The following is a 24,504-nucleotide window of genomic DNA, read 5'->3' on the forward strand; positions in this document are numbered from 1 at the left end:
AATAATAATTATAATAATAATAATAATAATACTAAGCTGGTCTTTTGTTTCTCAAAAGTGCCAGTTCTTCCATTGGGAATTCACTAGTGCTCGACACACATATACATAATTTTTACAGTTACAAGAATTGTGACATCTCTCATATACGATACAAGCATCATCAGTACAAAAAATATATATATATATATATACTGTATATATGAAAATGGCAATATTTAACCCATCCCGTCCGGGTGTCGTTTATACATGTCCTCCAGGGACCGTCCGGGTTACATGTGTACATGATCTAGGAATTCGCGCCCTTGTTTGAGTATTCAACTGGTTATTTCCATCACATGCAGCCACTGGCAACCCTCTGGCACGCATCGCAGTCCTGCTTCAGTTGCCTGCATACCTCCATCATGGATAGACCTACTCAAAAAAATTTTCCTGTGTCCGGACCCTTGGGTGAGCTTCCATGGCCGCCAACTTTAACACCAATGAAGTCCAAAGGCCAGAAAAGAAAAGGCCTTAGTGATAGTCCAGTAGGGAGAGAACTCAAGGTGACATTATTGCCAGTTGTGAGTGGAGAAAGTGACATCCCTTAGGAAAGCAACCGTCATAATGAGTGTCGATATTTATGCATTGTGTGAGGAGCGTGGAGGACATGACTCCTTCACTGTATGCCCATCGTTTCCCCCTGTACGTTCATCTGCTTATTTCAGACGATGGGAATGGTTCAGAGGGTATTGATGATCCTGGAGAGGGGGATATGGCACAGATGAGGAGATAGAAGAGGAGGTAGGGAGTGGAGAAAGGAAGGAGGTGGAGGAGGGAGAGAGCAGGAAATATGGTGCGTTGAGTCTCGCACCACCCCTCTGTCTATATACAGTAATCACTCTAATATCCGGACGCCCAATATCCGAACATCCCCACTATCCGGACATAAGAATGTTTCATACTGTACTTTTTTCCATACTATACTTACCTCATTTCACTCTTTAATGTCCTTTATTAGTGTGAATAGGATGTTAGGAGCTATGCATGTGCAGTAGGAAGGTGTTTTTCTGAGTTAGGCTAGGTTAGGGTCCATAAGTACCAGTCCAGGAGCCAGTCACCAGAATGTTTATTATTGTATGAACCTATTTCTAAACCCTCATTTTATGTTTCTTTTGCATTTATTTCAGTCATTTATGTGCCTTACTGGTGTGATTTGGGTCTTAAATAGGTGCTATGCATGTCCAGAGGGAGTTGTATAGGTGTTTCTCTGAGTTAGGGTCCATAAGTACAAGTCCATAAGCTGGGGCCCAATATCCGGACAGAACCAATATCCGGACCTACCTATGGCTCTATTACGTCGGATATTGGAATGATTACTGTACGTGAATAACGGAAGCAGAAAGTTTGTTTCATGATGAAATCAGTGCCTTATTTTTTATTGAAAGTTTTCGTGTGTGTATGTTTGTTATGATGAAAAGTACAGATCACAGGAAAAAAAGTGGTTATATTGGAAAATATAGTGGAGTGGATAAAAGGAGGAGGGAGGGAGGAGAGAGGAGGAAATGTGGTGCCTTGCACCACTGCTCTGTCTATTTACATGAATATTGGAAGCAGAAAGTTTGTTTCATGATGAAATCAGTGCCTTGTTTTTTATTGAAAGTTTTCATGTGGGTATATTTATTATGATGAAAAAGTCTAAATCACAAGAAAAAAATTCTGTTATTGTGGAAAATACAGAATTTTCGATTATGGTCAGTACGTGAATAACTACAGTAATCCCTATACTATCCGGACGTCCACTTTCCGGACACCCCACTTACTGGACATTGTGGGCCTGGACCTTCAGAACCCAAAAATGGCCAAAAAAAAGAAATTCGATTTTTTCTCTCCCGTAATTTGAAATTGCCGTGTGGTGCCAAACACCTGTTTACACCATGGCCCCTTCACCCCTTCCTTCCTCCCCCCTTCCCCCACCCCTGTCAGGGTTGCCATTTGATATTTTTCATTACCAATTGTGGGCCAATTTGGTAATGAAAAATTCGTTTGGTATGAATCAGAATAATTCACATGTATGAGGATACACAGGATGGAGATGGTGGATTGTCTGCTCTCTCTGATTAATCTTCTAGCCTACATAGTGTGAAAATATTCAACATGCTGTTAATTAAATGGAGAGTGATTACATGTATTTCCACTTGTATATGTAATTAGTGAAGAATAAATGCTAGCTTTACGTATTTGGTAATGAAAAGTTAAATTTGGTAATGAAAATTGAGGGGTTTGGTAATGTGGTCGTTGCGATCTGGCAACTCTGTTACCCCGTCACCAACACTCCAACAGTTACTGCTTAACTTTGATCGTGAGTGGATTCTTGTCACAGTGGATGCCACACGTGCCCTTTTTTTGTGAATAAACTGGAATACCTCGCCACTAGACCACACTGGAATTTACAGTGTTGTGCAGTGTTAAGAAATTAGAATTGAGAGTGCAAAGGATTAACTGTGGAGTGCAAACTGACAGTTGAAACTAATGGTTGAAACTGGCGTGGTGCAGTTAACAATGTGCAGTGTTAGACAATTATAACTCACAGTGCAAAGAATTACTGTAAGTGCAGCACAACACTGGATTACTGTACGTGCTTCAAGAGCATTTTCACCACTGCCACAGAGAAAGCGGCCACAGATGTGCCGTAAGTACCCTGGATGAGGTACAATCACTTCTAATTCCTCATTCTTTGATTCCTTTTCATTTATTTCATGCTTTATGTCCATTATTGGTGTGAATGGGGTCTTAAATAGGTTTAAATAGGTCCTATGCATGTCCGGTAGGGAGTTATTTAGGTGGCTTTCAAAGTTAGGGTGGGTTAGGGTCCTTAACCCACACCATCCCGACCACTTTTCCACCACTGACTCCCCCCAATCCCGACCATTTCTGGAAAATTTTTTTTTTTGGCTCAAACCTTTGCTTTTGGTGAGAAACATCGAAAATTCATAGAGAAATCGTTCACCTGAGGTTTAAAATACTCAATACAGGTAGGAGTACCTCCTTACCTTACTGGGTTTTCTATCAGGCTGGCACCAAAGAAAACAAGTTCTATGGTAGGATAACTATTTCACACCACTCATAAACGGTATTTATTTATTTACTTGGTACGAATTTATATGTAGTACAAGAGTATATTGGTTTTCAAGCAGTAATATAGGCATTATAAGCATTGTTTCACTCACTAATACCAGACCTTTTTTTGCCACATTACCTGATCATCATTTCTAACTGTTTCTTCCTCTAATGCTATGTAAAGTTTGTCCTCCACATTGTCATTGATTGGGGAATCACTCTGGCCCTGAATTTCGTACCGTGGCATGATATGGCTATACTGGCCAGGTCACTGATAACAGGTGAATTGCTGAGACAATGGCATGCAGGGAGGGGGGAGGAGGTCATGCTGGGTAAGGCATTGTCCCTGCCTGGCATCTTGTAGAGGAAGGTGTCACGTGTATACGTACCAAAAATCACTCGCGAAAATTGAAAATTGTGCAAATTAGGGGCCTTGCAATTTTTTCACGTTTATGTACGTCGACGGGATTGGCAGTGACAAAACGTATGGACGTTAAAGAACGTTGACGGGACACCGCGGGTTAAGTACCAGTCCAGCAGGCAGGGGCCCACTTTCCGGACGGGACCACTTTCTGGACATGCCATTGGCTCTATTACATCAGATAGTGGAGGGATTACTGTATTATGTTCACAATTTTATTTTTTTATAGGTTTCATGTAGTGGTAGTAGTAGTTGTAGTAGTAGTGGTAGTATTTGTAGAAATAGTGATAGTAGCAGTAGTTGTTGTAGTAGTGGTAGTATTTGTAGTAGTAGTTGTAGTACTGGTAGTTGTACTGGTAGTAGTAGTTGTAGTAGTGGTACTAGTAATAGTAGTAGTAGTAATAATAGTAGTATTTGTAGTAGTTGTAATACCCAGATTTCTAGACGCCAGCAGTGCCAGAATTGAGCTACAATGCAAGCCAAGCATACATCTCCGTGTGTGTATGTGTGCGAGTGTCTGTCTGTCTGTCTGTAAGGCGGTGTGGTGGTGAGGCGAGCAGGCAGCCTGCCTCAAGGTCGTTGCCATGGTTACTGGCCTCCCAACAGCTAGTACACATTATTATGGAAAATTTTTCACGTAAATAGTGATGTGGTAGATTGTGGTCTTCCTGAAGTGTTATCAAAGTGTTATTATTGTGGAGGGCTAGTCTAAGCCTTAGTTTTGTCACCGAACCTCTGCCGCATATACGGACACCGGCAAAAAAACAACAAAAATTGCCCCCTTTCCCCACTCACTTACTCACTCTCCCTACATGCACTTTATGGACCACCTGATCCAATCAGCTTGAAGTTGAAGGATTGGTGAGCATTGTGACACTTTGATTTTTATTTTTGGTTAAGTATTAACTGAGATATGAAGGTTTAAAAATAGACGAGTTTCATGATTTTCTCAGGAATGCCCGGCTGTGGGAAGGGTTCACAGGAAGATGTGCCGGACAGGATGGGTTAAACCCTGTAATCATCCGTCATAGTACCTCTCTCCAGGTCATAGCAGTTTGAAAAATGAAAGGCTTTCAGCTGTCTCTTAAAGGATTCAGCAGAAGAGAGTTGTCTCATGGTCAGTGGTAATCTATTATATTAGGGGCTCTATACATATGAGTGATCAGAAAAAGATGACTGGTGAATGGCTCCAGGCTCGTCATGATGCAAGGAACAAGCTTCACTGCACAACATCACACCTGGAGGTGGCCATGGGAGTTTTAACAATTCAGCAAGATACTTCAGTTCACCAAAAGAACCTTGAATGTAATAAGACAGTTTAAATTCAGTTCTAGCCTTTACTGGTAACCAGTGCAGCTTAATTAGGAACGGGGTAGTCAAGATTCTCGGGGGGAGACCAAAGATAAACCGTACTCCCTTGTTCAACACTCAATGAACTTTTGTTAGTACAGTAATCCCTCTGCTGTACTATCCAACGTAATAGAGCCAAAGGTATGTCTGGAAAGTGGTCCTATCCAGAGAGTGGGCCCCAGCCTCCTGGACTTGTACTTGTGGACCCTAACCTAGGCTGACTCAGAGAAACACCTATACAACTCCCTACTTGACATGCATAGCACCTATTTAAAACCCAATTCACACCAATAAGGGACGTTACAGACTGAAGTAAATGCAAAGGAACCAGACAGTGAGGTTTTAGAGGTATGTACAATATTAAATATTCTGGGTACTTACAACAAGTCCCTGGCTCCTGGACTGGTACTTCTGGACCCAAACATAGCCTAACTCAGAAAAACACCTCCCTACTGGACATGCATAGCACCTAAGACCCTATTCACACCAATAAGGGACATAAAAGAGTGAAATGAGGTTTTAGAGGTAAGTATGGAAAATACGGTACAATATGAAACATCCTGGGTACTTACAACAAGTCCAAGGCCATCTCAATGAATAACCCACCTCCTCTCGGACTCTGACAGCAAAAAGGAGTACCTGAAGCACATGCAGTACACTGTACATGAAGTCCTACACTGAACTTAGTCATTTGCACTCATAATTCCATTTTCTTGACACTGCGCACTCTAGTCTTACTTGCGCTCCATTGTACCTTAATGAAATCATTGTTGCACTTTGCACTAAAGTCTTTGCACTCATAATTCCATTTTCTTAATACTACACACTCCAGTCTAATTTGCGCTCCATTGTACGTTAATAAAATCAGTGTTGCACTCTGCACTTAAGTCTTTACACTCAGAATTCTAATTTCTTAACACTGCGCACTGTTTTTTTCACTGCATGACACTGTAAATTCTTATGTGGTCTAGTGGCAAGTTCTTGCTGTTTATTCACTGTCAGAGTCTGAGAGTAACTGACGCAGGTGGCCTAGGGGTGCTTTGCTGGGACGTGGTGATGGACTACCTGCTGCATTCGATTCTGAAGAGAGGCACAAACTCACGTCCAATGGCGACTCCACTGTGCCCGATGTGCTGGGCTGTGGCTTGGAAGATGAGGGCCTGTCTTGGGGAGGCAATGGTGTGGAGCCAGGGCTGGGCACAGTGGGGGTCACAGGTCTGAAAAAGCTGTAAATGGTTGATTGACGCAAGGAATGACGATTTTGGCGATTAATGATGCGCAGCCTGAAAGCGTGCACTTCCTTTGCAAGTCCCAAGGGCCCCATCTCCCTGTCGCAGTCTGGCTGTTCCAGGTAGTCAAGAACAAACTCTACTTGTTCCCGTAGTGCGCTCAGCTTGGGGATGGCTGGAGTAGTGTCATGCTGAGAGGAGTCCGCATCATCTTCGCCGTCCTCGGTGGAATCTGCAAGCTGGATACTGACACCCGCAACTGAAGATGCGATCTTGATATCAGACATGGTCTGATACCCAGGATCGCCCTCGTTGTAATCCAACCACTCATGCACTTCGTCCACGTCAACATCATCACTGTGCGCACGTAGACACGCATGGAAGTCATCCACTTTGAAACCTAGAAAATCGTGCTCCACATCCGTTCTGAGAAGCAGATGAGACCAACCATTTTCTAGAGACTTGACAGGGACTTCCTTCCATGTACTGGCCCAGTTGTAGATTGCAGACGATATTGTAGCGGCAAAGGTTTTGCAAAGTCCGCTGGCCTCGTGTGTCCCGTCCCTCCCTGCGCTCATCCTCATCCTCGAGAACAACCATCACCTCGTCCAGGAACTTCCGTCAGTATAGCTGCTTGGTTGCCACAATCACTCCTTGGTCCATTGGTTGGATGAGAGCAGTAGTATTAGGTGGCAGAAATGTGCACCTAATACAGCTATTCTCAGCCACCAAGTCCTTGTCGTACAGGTGGGCAGGTGCATTGTCGAGGAGAAGGAGGGCCTTTACCTGCTCACGTGGGATTCCCAGTTTCTCCGTCTGGTAATGTATGACCTCCTTGACGAAATGGCGGTGGAACCAGTCTTTGAAGATGTGGCCTGTGAACCATGCCTTCAAGGAATGGGACCAGATGACAGGAAGGACATTACCCCATGAAGACACCGAGCTGCTTTGCACGGCCAACAATAACGGGCTTAAGCCGGTGCATGCCATAAGCATTAGCACAGCACAAAGCAGATATCCTGCTTGGAGAGCTTGCGGCCAGGTACACACTTCTCCGTCTCCTTGGCTAGAGTGTTCGTAGGCAAAGAGTGATAGAATAAACCAGTTTCATCAGCGTTGTAGACTTGACCGAGAGTGAGGCCCTCCCTGTCGATCAAGTCCTTCACCTTGTGCCGAAACTCCTCTACTCCATTTTCGTTAGTGTCCAAAGCTTCGCCATGAGACTTACGGTTGGTAAGGCCATGTCGTAACTTGAATGCGAAGAGCCAACCCTCGGATCCCTTGAAGTCTAGGGCGTCATGAAGCCTTGCGAACTTCTCAGCAGCAGCCTTCAGCTCTGTACCACGTACCATCACACCAGCAGCACGTTGCTGTCAATACCAAATCAACGTGGAGCGGTCGACTTCAGCAAACTTGGGAGTAAACATCATCTTCCTTTCCACGTTGCGTTTGCTTTTCAACGAGAAGTCAGCCATGTACTGCATGAGTTTGTCTCGGGATCTCTTGATATCAAACAAAGTAGATTGGGCCTGGTTGAACTCACGAAGGATGCGTGACGAAGACCATCCCGCATCTACTTTCTCCAATATCTCCCTCTTCTTCTCCAAAGTCAAAACCACTCTCTTCCTCTTCTCAGGCAGCGGGTCCATCATCACACACATGAAGGAGAGGCACGAGAGCATCAGGAGAGCCTGCAACAGGTAAGGCACCACCACAAAAGCGAGCACGTGGGCAGCCATGACGACGAACGTTCACTCACGACAAGAGACGGGCGGAAAGTGGGGAGGATGCAGGGGCACTCTAGCGGACGTCGTAGGAATGACGCATCAAAACAAAGCTCTCCCGCGCCGCACGCGCTAAGTTCAAATTATGGGCGGAAAAAAGTCGGATTTTTTTCGATTTTTTTCTGGTTTTTGGACCATTTTGGGAATGTTGGATCCCGGGACGATTATGTCCAGTAAGTGAGGATGTCCAGAAGGTGGGCGTCCGGATAGTACAGGGATTACTGTACTTGATTCATTTTGTCGTGCTGCCCTACTTGACTCTCACTTGAATTTATTCTCCCCTCATGAGAGTATAGGTAGTACTGGACAGGTGCAAACAGGGAGTCAGTAATAACAACTTATTAACTCTAATATTCACAAGTACATTTAAGGCCAGCACTAAATAGATATGTTTCACTACATAGTTAAGAGGTAGGGATTCTAGGGTTACTCAGAACTATCACTTCGTTTTCCCATTTATTCTGCTGTCTGCTAGAAACTGTATACAATTTATACACTACGTTCAAAACAACAAACTCGTTATTCAACTCAGCAAACTCAAAGTCCCGTGACTGCTGTATGATCCTACTCAGAGATAAAAGTGTTAAATCATACCTTCTTGCAATAGTATTTGTCTCTACAACTAAAATTCATAAGACAAATACCTAATCATAAGTGTCTTACATGCAGTCAGAATATAACTCCTTTCCACTGTATTCTCAATAGGAGCCCCCACAAACTGGCAAAAGATGCCATCTCTCACCAGATTACTTAATGTAAAGTGCAAAAGTGGGGTCAACTTGAATTACCTTTTGTTATACAATTTTTGTTACTGAACTAAAAATAGGATATTTATTGATTTATCTGCATATAATACTGGAGAAAAAATGGCTTCGGTTTCAAAATAGGTTGCGTCCATGAGGGACAGCCTACATGCGAGTACAGTAATCCCTCTACTATCCGACGTAATAGAGCCAAAGGCACGTCAGGAAAGTGGTCCTGTCCGGATAGTGGGCACCAGCCTCCTGGACTGGTACTTATAGACCCTAACCCAGCCTAACTTTGAAAGCCACCTAAGTAACTCCCTACCCGACATGCATAGCACCTATTTATACCTATTTAAGACCTTGTTTACACCAATAATGGACATAAAGCATGAAATAAATGAAAAGGAACCAAAGAATGAGGAATTAGAAGTGACTGTACCTCATCCAGGGTACTTACGTCACATTTGTGGCTGCCTTTCTAAAGTTTTGGTAGTGGTGAAAATGCTCTTGAAGCACGTACAGTAATTCAGTGTTGTGCTGCACTTAATTCTTTGCAGTGTGAGTTATAATTGTTTAACACTGCATATTGTTCTTAACTGCACCACTGCAGTTCCAACTCCCAGATAAACTGCCAATTTGTACTCCACAGTTGATCCTTTACACTCTAAGTTCAAATTTCTTAACACTGCACAACACTGTAAATTCCCATGTGGTCTAGGGGCGAGGTATTGCAGTATATTCACTGTTTATTCACAAAAAACGAGCACGTGTGGCTTCCAGTGCAATAAGCATCTTATTCACAATCAGAGTTAGGGAGTAACTGTTGATGTTGGAGAAACAGAATTGCCAGATCACAACGGCCACATTACCAATCTCCTCAACTTTCATTACCAAATTTAACTTTTCATGACCAAATTCGTAAAGCTAGCATTTATTGTTCACTAATTATATATCTATCTATCTATCTATCTATAGCCCGACGCCCTAATCCCGCAAAGGGTGGCCGCAGACAAAACGCCTCCAAGTCACTCTGTCACCCACCATTTGACTCCCCTCCCCCCAACTCACCCCCCCCTCCCTCATATACCTCTCAACTCCATCCCTCCACCTCATCCTCGTTCTACCCCTCCCTCCCCCTCCCTCCACCTCACCCACATACACCCTCTTAGTCAGTCTTTCACTCTCCATCCTCTCCACATGTCCAAACCACCTCAGTGTATTTCTCCTAATCTTTTCAACCACATCCACATCTACCCCACAACGTTCCTTCACTTCTTCATTCGTCAACCTGTCCCTCCATGTCACTCCACATGCTCCTCTCAAGTAACTCATTTCCACTGCTCTCACTCTTGACTTGTTCCCCTCTTGCAAGGTCCACGCCTCGCTTCCATACGTCAGGGTAGGGATCACAATACCATCATGCAGAGACTTCTTAACTTCCATACTCACTTCCCTATTTCTCATCACTGCTTTCAGCATGCCTACAACCTTCCTTCCCTGCTGTACCCTTTCACGCACTTCATCCCCCAAAGTTCCATCCTTACTCATCACACTACCCAAGTACTTGAATGCACTCACATTCTCCATATCCTCACCATCCAACCTCACTGCACACTCTGTGACTTCATTCCTCTCAAACACCATAACTTTACTTTTGTTTACATTAACTTTCAGCTTCCTCCTCCTACACACTGTCCCAAATTCATTCACCAAACCTTGCAACTCCCATTCATCTTCACTCAACAATACTGTATCATCGGCAAACAGCAACACCGAAGCTTCCAAATCTCACCCTCATTCATTAGGGCCACCCCCACATCCACTGCCCTACCTTGTACCTCCTTTACGACCCCATCCATATATATATTAAACAGCCATGGAGACATTACACACCCCTGTTTCAGTCCCACATTGAGATCAAAGAACTCACTCAGCTCACCATCCACTCGCACCGTAGCCCTAGCTCCCTCGTACATACTCTTCACAGCACTCAACAATTTCCCCTCCACTCCATATATTCTTAATACCTTCCACATACCTTTCCTATCTATTCTGTCATAAGCTTTCTCCAAGTCCATGAAGGCAGCGTACACTTTCCTTCCCTTCTCTAGATACTTCTCCACTAAACATCTTAGAACAAATATCTGATCTACACACCCTTTTCCCTTCCTAAATCCCCCTTGTTCTTCTCCAACTAGCTCCTCTGTCATATGCCTAACCCTATCAATGAGTATTCTACCATATATTTTACCAGTCACACTAAGAAGGCAAATACCCCTATGATTACCACATACTTCTCTCTCCCCTTTTCCTTTGTACAGAGGAACAATTATACCTGATTTCCAGTCCTCTGGAACCCTTCCCTCTTCCCAAGCCAATCTACACAACTTCCATATCCACTCCGCAACAATCTCACCCCCATACCTAAGCATTTCACCACATACTCCATCAATTCCTGGGGCCTTTCCCAGCTTAATCTTCTTCATCGCTTCCACTACTTCCGACCTACTGATCTCTTCCTCCCTCCTCTCATCTCTTCTTCTCCCAGCCATTCCCCAACCACTTATACTCACACTGCTCTCACTCTCTACATTCAGCAAATCCTCAAAGTGCTCCTTCCATCTCCTCAATTTCTCTCTCTTCTCTACCAACAATCTATTATTCCTATCTTTCACTTCCCTACTATTTCCCCTTTCACACATCCTTACTTTCTTTACCTCCTTCCAAAACAATTTCTTACTCTCCCTCCATTTCACACTCAGATTCCTCCCAAACTCTTCATCCACTTTCTTCTTACTCTCCTTCACCAGTCTCTTAACCTCCCTTCTCCTGCTCACATATACCTCTCTCTTCTCTCTCTCATCTTCTCCCTCCCTCTACTCGCCAACCATTCACCATATGCCTTATTCTTTTGTTCCACAGCTCGTTTCACCTCATCATTCCACCATGCTGTCCCTTGCACACCCTTGCATCTCCTCCTCACTCCACAAACCACCTCACACGCTGCGCTTATCTCTTCCGTGAATATCTTACACACGTCTTCCACCCCTTCCATCTGCTCTAGCTCATACCTTCCCAATCTTTCTTCCACTATGCTCTTATACTCTGTCCTCTTCTCACTATCTTGCAATTTCTCCACTCTTCTCACAGGAGCTGTTTCCTCCTGTCTTCCCCTTCGCCTCCTCAACCACTTTCTTTGCAGCTCTACCTTGGCCATCACTAAGTGATGGTCCGAGACTCCATTCCCCCACCCTCTCCACACCCTTGCATCCAACACTTGTCTTCTCATTCGCTCATCCACACACACGTAGTCTATCATTGCCTTTCGTTCAACAAGTTCACCATCCATCCTCCTCATTACTCTCCATGTATACCGGTGGATCATCTTATGGCCAGTAGGTGTTAGCTGTGCCAACCCCTTACCAGCACAGATGTCCACCAAAGCACTACCATTCCCATCTACTTCTGCTAGCACACCCCACTGACCAACCACTCCATCCACTCGTACATTCCCGACTTTGCCATTCATGTCTCCAATCAACATCACTCTCTCGCTCCTCTCAAACTTGTCCATACATGCTTCTACTCTCGCCCAAAACTCATCTTTCACTCTTGCCACTCGATCCTCTGTTGGAGCATACACACATACAATCGCCCATGCTTGTATACCTACTTTCATCCTCACCCATACAATCCTTGCACCCACTGTTCCATACTCTCTTATATTCTCCTTCCACTTCTTGCTTATCATCAGACATACTCCCTCTCTTGCCCTCTCATTCTCACTGACTCCCGCACATATACCTACACCGTATTCCCATTCTCTCATCCTTTCACCTTTCCATTTAGTTTCAGTCAATCCACATATATCCACTTTTGCATCCTCAAGCACCTGGACAATCTCTCTCTCTTTCACTTCATCATTCACTCCTCTCACATTCCACGTTCCTACTCTCAGAATGTCCTTTGTCCGTTCCTTAGTCGTCAACGTATGGTCCGTCCGGGTCCGAGGCGCTTTATTTGCTTTTTTAGTTAGTTCTTTTTACGGGGTGGGGCACTAACCCACCACCAACCCTTTTAGTCGCCTCGTACGACAAGCAGGGATACTGGGGGAGTATTCTTGAAACCCCCCTACCCCCAGGGGGTATACAAATGGAAATACACGTGATCACTCTCCTTATAATTAACACCATGTTGATTATTTTCACGCTATGTAGGGTAGCAGATTAATCAGAGAGAGCAAACAATCCACCATCTCCATCCTGTGTATCCTCATACATGTGAAAAATCCGTTTGGTAATGCATTATTCTGATTCATTACCAAACAAATTGTTCATTACCAAATTGACTCACATTTGGTAACGAAAAATTACAAATGGCAACCCTGACAGGGAAGGGGGGAGGAGGGAGGAAGGAAGGGATGAAGGGGCTATGATGTAAGCGGCTGTTTGGCGCCGCGTGGCAATTTCAAATTACGGGTAGGAAAAAATTCGGATTTGGGGGGGATTTTTTTCTTTTTTTGGCCATTTTCAGTTCCAATGGTCCAGGCCCACAATGTCCGGAAAGTGGGCGTCAGGAAAGTAGAGGGATTACTGTATTATGTTGCCTGAGTATTGAACACTGTCGTGTTTTTAGGTGGTGAATGTACATCTGTAAGGGAAAATGGTAAATGAATATAACGATATGGTATCTTACATAACAAATGAAGAAAATATGGTACTTAAACAATCGAAGATCATATGAACTCACTGAGCTCATATGGAGGTGCGTAGTTTGTGTTCCCACCACCAGGGGCCCAGGGCGGCGCTGATGATGAGTATACACCACTCCTGATGCCTGCACCTTTTGAAACAGCCGATAAATCCAGAAAATACAGTGCCATGGTCGACTGCGCAGCTAAAGTATATGTGGAAAAATAGACTGTAGCAGAACTGAGACATTTTCTCAAAGCAAGAGGAATACGTGCCTTTTAAAACTTGGGTCGCTGATCTCGGGCACGTAAGATTTCGGCTTTACAATTCTTACTATTATTAAGTGTATAACAGATAGAATCACGTCAGGATTTGCCAAATGAAAGCTTACGGTCTTTGGAAATTGTATGATAAATTTTTCGAACAATTGAGATTCATAAAACTTGGTAAAAATGTGCTGAATGCAAGAACACACAATAAGCTTTCATGGCTTTTAATAAACTCTGTGGAGAACTTTTCGTCGTAAATCTCATTTAGAGCATCAGTAAAATATCTAAGATGATTATAATACTGGTATAATGCTTTATGCATGAGTAATAATCCCGATATGAATTTTTTTAAAGGAAGGTACGCCAGCTCTGAGCGGGTAGTGACCCTACGCTATTTAGTGATCCGGCAAACGCTGGCAACTTGCAGGAGTTTGTGGGGGCTCCTATTCTTGCACAACTTTACTCCTTACTTGCCACTTCGATATAACTCTCAGCCACATTAAACTATTACTTCTCGACAACACATATAATAACACTTGAATAACACCATGAATATCACTTTCTTATAACATCATATTAGTGTAACATCACTGTCATTGTATCATTAATCACTATAACATCACTTCAATATAGCATCACTTTATTGAAGTGTCACTTCATTCTAACATCACTTCATCTTAATAACATTACAGAAGTAAAACTATACTTTATCCAATATATCAATAACTATCTTACTAACCTTAATTATTAGGGATGCACCTTAACACACTTATCTGCACTATCTCTATATCTTCCTATAATAAACACACATCGCCCTTAAGTAAGTTACCTATCTATCTATCTATAGCCAGATGCCCCAATCCCGTGCGGGGTGGCCACAAACAAATCGCCTCCATGTCGCCCTGTCCCCCGCCATTTCACTGCCCTGCTCCCAACTCAAACTCCCCTCTCTCATATACTTCTCCACTCCATCCCTCTATCTCATCCTTGGCCTCCCCCTCCCTCTCCCCCCCTCCACCTCACTCATATACACTCTCCTCTTCAGTCTCTCACCCTCCATCCTCTCCACGTGGCCAAACCACCTCAGTGTGTTCCTCCTAACGCTTCCTATCACATCCACATCCTTACCCACACCACAGCGCTCCTTTGTAAGTTTCCACTTTATTATTGAGCAAAACAGCTTACTTTACTATTATACTCTTTATCTGGCCTGTCCTGTTATACCCTACCACAGCTCTACAGTATACTCCCTGTATTTTCCCAGTATGTTTCACTTTTCTACCTTCCTTTCTTTCACTCTCTTAATTCCACCTTTCTTCTGTATTCTCTGACAGAGATTTTTACTCACTGTTATCGTAGAGTTCCAAAATGTCACTTGTCCCATCGGTGTGGTAGGGTGCTCGGGCGGACCTCTGCTGCCACACAATGCTCTCCCTAAGCTCTGTTAAACGCTAACCCTCTCTAACTGACTTCCAGCCTTCCGTCTCTCACTTATGAAAAGTACAGGGGGAATGGAAATAGGCTTGTACCATTCATATCCTTCATTCACTTATCTCAGCATCCTCAGTCAGGTCAGGTCCATAACATTTTGAATTAGTGTCCATTGTGTAACACTTATTCACACTAAACAAGGTTACCCCATGGTTCTGAGTCACTGCTCTCTTATCTCATTCCCATACATAAAACACATAGACCCTAATAAGCCTTATCTGGCTCTTCCTCCTGATGCACATAAATTCCAATAAGTGTAACAGTACAAAGCGATGATGGTAATTGTGGGTCTCACCTCTTCCCCCTTGTCATTGTACATTCTTCACTTTTCATTTTTCATTATTTTACTGTTCTGCGGCTTCTAGTTTTCCAAGGTGTTGCAAAAACCTGTACTTGTTGCGAAGTGTTTTCCGGTATCCTTTATCCCTTGTTGAAGCTGGGACATTATAGGCTTCATTGGTTGATTGTTGTGGTTGTGGTGTGAGCGGTTGTGGTACGATGGTGGGTGAGTCAGCTGCCTGTGTTGTGTTCCCACCGAATGCCAGGTATGTGTCGTCATTATCACCGTCGTTGCTGTTGTTGTCCTTATCACTGTAGTTATTGCTGTCACAACAGTTTGTTTACTTATTATTATTATTATTTTTTATTTTTTTTCATAAAGGCTCGTATGTAATCAGCCTACTCTCTCTTTTCCTGCAACATGCATTTCAGGAAAACTAGAGAGTAGGCTGATTACATACAAGTATAGGGGAAATAGTAGCCAGATTGACTACAGGGATAACCCAATTTAATGATGCAGTTGGTTAAGTAAAAACCTTTGTTAGGCGTTGTATCATATATCAGGGTAGATTTAACATATAAGGTAATGGGACGCGTTTTTCATCCTCGGGGTTCCCCCCCCCCCAACCAAGCCAGAACCCACCTAAATGAGCCAAAAAACAAGTTTAAAGCCAATCAAAATGGCCTGACAACTGTAAAAGAAGCTAACCTAAGCCTAACACCTGTAAATAACTCACTAAAACCAAAAAATTAAATCTGAAAATTGTCAGATATAAGTCTGGAAAAAATCAGACAGACAGAGAGTTCTTTTCCATTCATTATATTCTATTCTTTCAGGGTTTATTAGGACTGTGTTTCCTTTGCCTGTTTAGATAGTTTAGTATAAGGAATGCGGAAGGGGAAAGGATACTTGAGTTTGGGGAGGCAGCAAACATGATTGTGTGCAACACACATTTTAGGAAAAGAGAGAGTAGGTTAATGACGTACGAGTCTGGAGGAAATAGCGGTCAGATAGATTATTTTCTGGTTAGGAGGGCTGAAAGGAGGATAGTGAGGGATGTTAAAGTTACAGGAAATGAGGAGTGTGTGCAGCAGCACAAACTATTGATTTGCGATATGGTGCTTAAATCACGAGTAATGAAAATGAGGACTTATGTACCTAGGAGGAAAATATGGAAACTGGAAAACCAAGTAGTAAGGGATGCCTTCTATAGTGAGATGAGGAGAGTGGTGGCTGAAGAGGGAGCCTTAGACAGAGGCGTTAATAAACAGCACAGAGCCCTCAAGAACAACCTCTTAAGAGTTACTGATGTAATATGTAGTTGGATAAGAGGCCCACCAAGACATAAAGTAACTTGGTGGTGGGATGAGGGTGTAGAAGCTGCAGTTATGGAGAAAAGAAGGCTTTTCCGGGAATGGAAGAAGGGTGGCAACAAGGACGAATACTTGGCCACCAAGCGTAGGGCCATAAGAGAGGTACTGTATACAGGGCTAAGTCTGAGTCACAGAGACTTTTACTTAACCTAAATCGTGGGGAAAGGAAAAACATGATATTCAAGGTGGCAAATCAGATTAAGACGGATGATCGGGATATCATAGGTGAGCATCGTGTGAAGCATGATGAAGGAAGGGTAGTGGTGAACAGTGGGGATATTAAAGATGCATGGAGAGAGCATTATAGCCAGTTGTTGAATGAGTAGTTTGACTGGGACAGGGAAGGTTTGGAGCCAGCAGGTCCAGTGTTTGGCCCTTGGCCTTTGATTGATGCTGCTACTGTGAGTGAGGCAAAAGGCAGGATGCAGGGGAGGAAGGCAGCAGGTGTTTCTGGGATGACTGCCAAAATGTTGAAGGCCTCAGGAGATACAGGGGTGAGGTTAGTCACTGACCTGATAAATATGATTATATATGAGTATGTTGTCCCAGATGATTGGTTGAAGAATGTAATTTTTAATGTGAACAAAGGGAAGGGTGATGCCCTGGAAAGAGGAAATTATAGAGGTATAAAGCTTTTAGATCAGATAATGAAGGTAATGGAGAGAGTTTCAGAAGGTATGATTAGAGAAAGAGTGAATATTGATGAGATGCAGTTTGGGTTTATGCCAGGCAGGGCGATGACTGATGCCATAATCATTGTTCGACAGCTTCAGGAAAAATATATTGGGAAGAAAAGGGATCTGTATTTTGTTTTTGTTGATTTGAAAAAGGCCTTTGACAGAGTCCCCAGAGAGGTGGTGAAGTGGGCAATGAGAAAGCTTGGCTTGGAGGAGTGGCTGGTTAGGGTGGTTATGGCCATGTATTTGGGTGCACACACCCAGGTAAGAGAGAATGGAGATTTGAGTGATGAGTTTTCCGTGAATGTTGGTGTGCATCAGGGATCAGTTTTGAGTCCCACATTGTTTATCATGGTACTTGAAGCCCTCTCACATGACTTCAGAAACGGACTCCCGTGGGAGATGTTGTATGCTGATGATTTGATGTTGATTGCAGAGAATGAAAGGGAGGCGGAGGAGAGATTTAGGAAGTGGAGAGATGGTATGGGGCACAAGGGCTTAAGGGTAAATGCAGATAAAACAAAAGTGATAATATTTAGGGTAGTAGTTGTTCCCTAGGCAGTCTGGCCGAACAGCCCTGAGTCCCTTAGGAAGGCCATGGCCGAGACCGGTCTTTCCCACAGCGCTCTCACAGAGTGTATGTTGTGTTGTTGGCGTAGGTGATTGTGTTCATTGCAGTCTTCCATAATGTGCTTAATAATATGGGGTGCTGTGTTGCATACTGGTCAGGCATCAGCAACGGAGTCATCCAGCCTCTTCTGGTAGCTTAAGAGGGCTGGATGGTGCCCACATCTCAGCCTGGCCAGGTGGACCCTGTCCTCACGAGGAAGATAGGATTCAGAAGGGTGGATGTCAGGAGGCCGTGCATGCAGCTGTGTGTTGTCTTTAAGTGACTGAATGGAGCGGCGAGTGATCTGAGTGTGGATATGCTTCTGGAAACTGGTCTGAGGGGGGAGAGATGAAAGTATTTGTGTATGGTATCATGTGCTGGGTGTTGTTTTGATGTTCCTTGGTGTGGGTGGATGTGCTGCCATGTACTGTAGCGGATGTTGTGGGTTTGTGGAGGCTGCAGCAAGAAACTGGGCACCTCTCATATCAAGGTGATCCTTGACTTTGAAGACTTTGGTTTCTTGATGTAGGTGGTCTGTGGGTATAGTAGCTGTGCAGCCTGTGATTATTTTTGGGGCCTTGTTCTGTATGGTCTGTAGAGTGTTGTGTGTTTTGGTGAGGTTAGAAGCCCAGGCAGGGCTTGCATAATTCATCACTGAACGTATGTATTGTTTGTATACTGTGATGGTAGTTTCTTTGTTGTGTCCGAATGTTGTAATGGGCAAGTGACCTCAAAGCATTGAGTCTTGGTGTTATTTTATTTTTAATGTTTGTGATGTGTTGTTTAAATGACATTGATGTATTGTATGTTTAGAGTTGGTGGCGGTACTGTCAGAGATGAGGGAGAATGGCCATGTGCAGTTTGCCACAAGGGTGTGGGAAGTAATTCCTTCTTGTGCAGTGTTTGTGATAAATGGGTGCACAAGAGATGTAGTGGTACCAGAGTTGGACTGTGAGATAATGCAGATTTTATATGTGCAGCATGGTGGGGAGAGCAAATGGATATTGTCAGGTGTGAAAGGATTGAACATTCTGGTGAGTCTCTTGAGTGTGTGGAAATGTTTTGTTATTTGGGAGACATGTTATGTGCTGGAGGGGGGGCTGGAGCTAGCTCTTTGGCTAGGGTGAGAAGTGGTTGGAAGAAGTTCAGGGAGCTGTCGCCTCTCCTGACATTGAGAGGACTCTTCTTATGTGCTAAGGGGTCTTTGTATGCAGCGTGTGTTAGGAGTGTGATGTTGTATGGTGGTGAGACCTGGGCAGTAAAGGAAGAGGATATTCGCAGGCTCAAATGTAGAGATATGACAATGATTAGGTGGATGTGCAGTGCCTCCTTGCATTCAAGGCCTGGGGGGGCTGGGTTTACGATGGAAGAGTTGAAAGGTAGGATGGGACTGGAGTGTATTGGTACTGTGATGAGGAGAGGTAGATTTAGGTAGTTTGGACATGTGGAGAGGATGGGGGATGATAATTGGGTGCAGAAGGTGAGAAGTGTTAATATTGGGGGTGGAGTTGCGAGGGGTAGACCAAGATAGATGTGGGACAAGATCATTAAGTGTGACCTCAGGGTTAAGGAACTGAACAGGGAGGCTGCCAAAGATCGTGCAACATGGAGAGCCGCCATTAGGTGACCAAGGCCGAGACATGCAAGCATGCTGGAGCCTTTAAAACGAAACAGAACAAACTATTACACCAGCATGGGTCATTGGCATTGCCAGGCCTCCACAAGTGGCAAGGCCAAGGTATGGCCAATCCCTAATCTGGGAGCACCCACTGCAGTACAGTGTGTACACATTAACGCTGTGAGCGGCCGATGACATTATTTACGGCATCCGAATAATTCTCATAAGCTGGCCGATGATGTTATTTACATCATTGAAGTAAAATATTTGCCAATATATCCATTTATTGTTTGATGTTCATGGATCTAGGTTTAAAATGCACACCAATATCTTCCCATTCTTTTTGTGATCCTTATTTTTCTAATGTGTTCATATACACTGTGTTTATCCTTCTACTGTATGTAATGTGTTAGTAACAAGCATGTTCTGTTCATTCTTGGATGCATATGTGGCTGTAGAACAGACTCGTATGAACAATTAGAGACTAATATGAATGAAGTAGCACGCAAAATGTCGTCAGAAATTAGATAAAATATGAGTACAGTATAAATACTTACGAGACGGCGCTCTGCTGGAGCCTGCATGGCCTTCCTTATGCTGTTTTTAAGGTGTTAGTAATAGTGACGTTGGTTGTTTACTTATTATTTTATACATATTTTATTGTAGAGCAAACACTTGTGAACAGACAGAGACTAAAATGAATAAAATGACAAAAAATAACGTGAACAGTATAGAAGAGTATAAACATTAATGCAAACCGCATACGTTTTTTCACTGTCGTTATAGATACTGCTATATATTGGTAATGCTAGTGTTAAATTCATCCTTATATGCATATATCCTTATAGAAAAATCAATTGCAAACAATTTGATACTAAAATGAATAATGTAGCACAAAAAATAAGGTCTTACATGAGAAAAGAGTACTGTATAATCATTTGCGAGTAACTACGTGTTGCCTGGCAACCCCTGACTGACCTTGAGGTGTAGCAGGGCGTGTGCATGTAGGGCCAGCGAAAGTGTTAAATAGTCTACAGTTTCAAATGGGGAGTCGGTGGAGTGGCCAAGGTCCGACGGGTGGGCCCAGGCTTCCACATAGCTACACCACTGGCATGACTGTGAGTCACACATGGTCATGGGATATTATCAGTTAACCTATCTGTTAAACGTGTTGTGTGCCGTCAGTGCTTTATTTTTTTTACCTTTCATTCTTGCTGTCTGCTGCCAGTTAACCTATCTGTTAAACGTGTTGTGTGCTGTCAGTGCTTTATTTTTTTACCTTTCATTCTTGCTGTTTCCTGCCAGTTTTTACAGAGCATAAGAGAGGCTTTTCTGACTGGTGGTGTTAGACAGCCATCATTAACTCCTCTCTTAAACTGAATAAAATCTTTAAGAGATTGCAAGCATATCATAAAGATAATGTCACCAGATTCAAGGGGTTAATAGATGTTAAGTATGGGGTACTTTAGTCCCATTCTTTTTGGCAGGCTGCGGATCTTCTATCACCAAGGAGAGTGTCTACTGTTACATTTGCGACCAGGGACACCCGAGACTGATGGGGATGAGGCCCTAGCAGAAGTGGTGGCCAGACTGGCTGCAGTTACTCAGGGTGCTCACACACAGGTACAGTTCTTTAATGTGAAGCTAAGTTCTACCATCATACATTAAAATGTTTCATGAGAGTATAATTACAGTATCACAGTAATCTCATTTAAATAAGGGAAAGTCATGTACAAATATGTTACACATTTCTGACATATACCGTAGTGTACCAGTACAGTAAAGAGTGTGTGCACAGTAATGGATAAAGGACAGGGTGGTGTCAAAACCAGTGCTGAAGGCAAGTTTTATGCCGTGCGAAGCACCATATTCTGTACATGAGACACCTCTAACATTCCTTAAGATTCCTTATGATATGGATGGTTTGTTAGACAGAGACAAAGAGGAATCTAAGGTTTAACCATAAATGACATTGCTATGAACTCAAAAATTTTAAAATATGTTAAGAGACCTAATAGGGAGGGTGTCAAAGATCAAGCAGCGTGGAAAGTCACCATTATGTGACCAAGGGCGACATGTTAGCATATAGGAGCCTTATAAAGGAAACAAATACTAAAATATATTCTGTTTTCTTTATCATCAGTTCCTTGTGTAGCAGATCCTCATATAGCAGGGCTGACATGTATATAAATGCTTATCACTCTGTGACAAGCCAAATGGATTCCTGTAAACCAGGAAACCATTTACTATGCTGGGTGGTAACCATAATAACCAAATTTTGATGCCTGGTAGTTTAGTGGGTAATTGTGACGCTCCAGTCGGATTGAGCCAGTGAAGGTTTATATCCAAGGGATGATTTGGGTTTATTGCTCACGTAATGCCACTCAGGAATGAGTGAGGCTGGTCACTCTCATTTTAAATGTCAGGACCAACTTGCCTAAACCCGGCTTCCTGTGCTCCTCTTGGGGCAACACAGGATTGGATGATAGAAATTTATGGCCTGTTGAATGTTATATTTCTTTCAGAATACAACAACAGTAATTGTGGTCGGGGTTGCAGGTGTGCCAGGTGGAGTACTTTAGTCAGGTGGGGCTGTGGAGGTGGAGGGGGAGGTGGCTGTTGAGTCGGGTGGGGCAGTGGAGGAGGAGGGGATGGCGGCGGGTGAGTCAGGGGAGGTGGTGAGAGGAGGATCCTCCATCTCCTCCTCGCTACTGCTCACATTTTTGGCAATTTTCTTCACCTCTTCTTGTTTGTCTGTTTCATACCTCAACTTGTTACGGACATATTTGTTATGTAACACCTTGGCATTCATGAAATAACCGTTAATCAAGTGAATCCAAACGTTGTTATAAAACTGGGTATCTATTCTAACTTACCGTTATTGCCGAAAATGTTATTGTCAAAGTCGTTTTTGACGAGATCCTGCTGTAGATAGAATAGTCTCTAAATCATTAGAGATGAAAGACTATAACAGAGAAAAGGAACCACATATTGTTTTCCTAACTCAAATAAAATTAACCCCAAAGATATCAAATTATACCATAAACATAGAGGAATGCAATATATGGAGAAGAGACAAAAACTTAAGAAAAGGAGGAGGAATTATAATCTTAACAAAAATCTACAAGTCAAAGAAATAAAATTAGATGTACCCTCACAAGTACAACTGTTTGCATTGGAGATTAACACATCTAAAAGGAAATTAATTGTGACAGATTTTATACATGCCACTCAAAACAAAAACTTTGGAAAGAAGCAAAAATGATGACCTGGCAGAAACTACAACTCAGAGTCTAAGAGGAGTACTTCATAGAATGGAAGAGAAATCTGAAAGAATTAACTGGAGATTTCATTACATATATAAATTGGAATACTTCAGATGTAAGAATCCATGAAAGCTGTTGAAATCAAAAGCTCCTGGATCTTGTGCAGGAGTTTTTCCTAGCACAGCACGTAAAGGAAAACACCAGAAAAAGAGGACTTGATGATCCAACAGTACTAGATCTTATATTTACTAGGCAAGAAAATGAAATTGACGGTATAATGTATCACCCTCCTTTTGGCAGAAGTGACCATGCAGTGTTGAATTGCAACTTCAGGATTGCATATGACAGTTACCAGTTATGAGAGTTACAAAAAGAGTCTAAACTATAAATAGGGCAACTATCATGACCTGAAGAAGTATTCTTAGAAATAGATTGGGAAAAGGAGCTTAGAGGACAATATTTAAATGTTATACATAGCAGATTCTGTGATTTTTACGAAATAGGAATCCAAAATTACATCCCTTAGCACAAAGAAACAGAAATGAAAACAAAGAAATGGTTTAATGCAGAATGTAAAAAATCAAAAGAAAAAAAGAGACTTGCTGTAGAACAGCTACAGAAGACACAGTAGTGACAGGGCATGTAACAGTTATAAACAGGCAAGAAATGATTATACAAGGCTAAGGAGGGAAGCCCAAAAGACAGTTTGAGGAGGACATTATAAATAAAAGTAGTGATCAGTCTAAGTTATTTTACAGCTACATCTGAAGTAAAACCAAGGTTATAGATAAAATACTGTCCATTACAGACAAGAGGATCATCTATACACAAGTGAAAGATATTTGTGAATCACTGAATAAAAACTTCCAGTCAGTTTTTACAAAAGAATATAATTTTGAAAGAGATGATATAGGACATGTATGCCCACACATATTACCAGATATACAAATATCAGAAAAAGAAGTACAGGAAGAGTTAAGTACATTAGACAAAGGAAAAGCATATGGTCCTAATGAAATTTCAGGTTGGGTGCTACATGAATGTGCAGAAGAGTTAAGCAGACCATTATATTAAATATTCAAGGAATCCTTAGGACAAGGTAAACTGCCTGATATTTGGAAGAAAGCAAACATTGTTTCCCGATTCAAGAAAGGGAATAGACAGAATCCACCCAACTACCAACGAGTATCATTGACCAGTATTGTAAGAAAAGTTTGGGTAAACCATCTAGAAGAACACAGCATGATAATAGAAAGGCAGTTCGGTTTTAGAAAGGGAAAATCATGTGTTACTAATCTATTAAGCTACTATGATAGAGTTACAGAAAAATTACAGAAAGAAGGATGGGTGGACAGTATCTAAGATTTCAAAAAAGCATTTGACAGAGTACCACACCAAAGACTTTTATGGAAATTGTACGATCAAGGAGTCCAGGGCAACCTGTACTGTTGGATGCAGGATTTTCTCGGAAAAGGGGAAATGAGAATAGTACTTAGGGGAAATTACTCCTCATGGAGGGAAGTGACTAGCAGAATTCCACAGGGCTCAGTGCTGGCACCAATTATGTTTTCGTTTTTGTTTTCGTTTTTAAAGGCTCCAACAT

The 24,504-nt window shown here is 42.7% G+C and overlaps 1 protein-coding gene across 1 annotated transcript in view; it reads left to right on the forward strand.

Moving 5' to 3' along the window:
• The window catches only part of LOC145405092 (uncharacterized), a 244,275-nt gene that overhangs the window by 90,648 nt on the left and 129,123 nt on the right, over positions 1–24,504 (forward strand). Inside the window, exon 11 of the mRNA XM_080276605.1 lies at positions 21,123–21,258. Within this exon, the coding sequence (XP_080132731.1) occupies positions 21,123–21,258 (136 nt within the window). The remainder of the gene's footprint in view (positions 1–21,122; positions 21,259–24,504) is intronic.

This window comes from Coenobita brevimanus, chromosome 65 (genome assembly GCF_032717465.1).
Source record: "Coenobita brevimanus isolate Jiangsu-jjx chromosome 65, ASM3271746v2, whole genome shotgun sequence".
NCBI classification, from domain to species: Eukaryota; Metazoa; Arthropoda; class Malacostraca; order Decapoda; family Coenobitidae; genus Coenobita; species Coenobita brevimanus.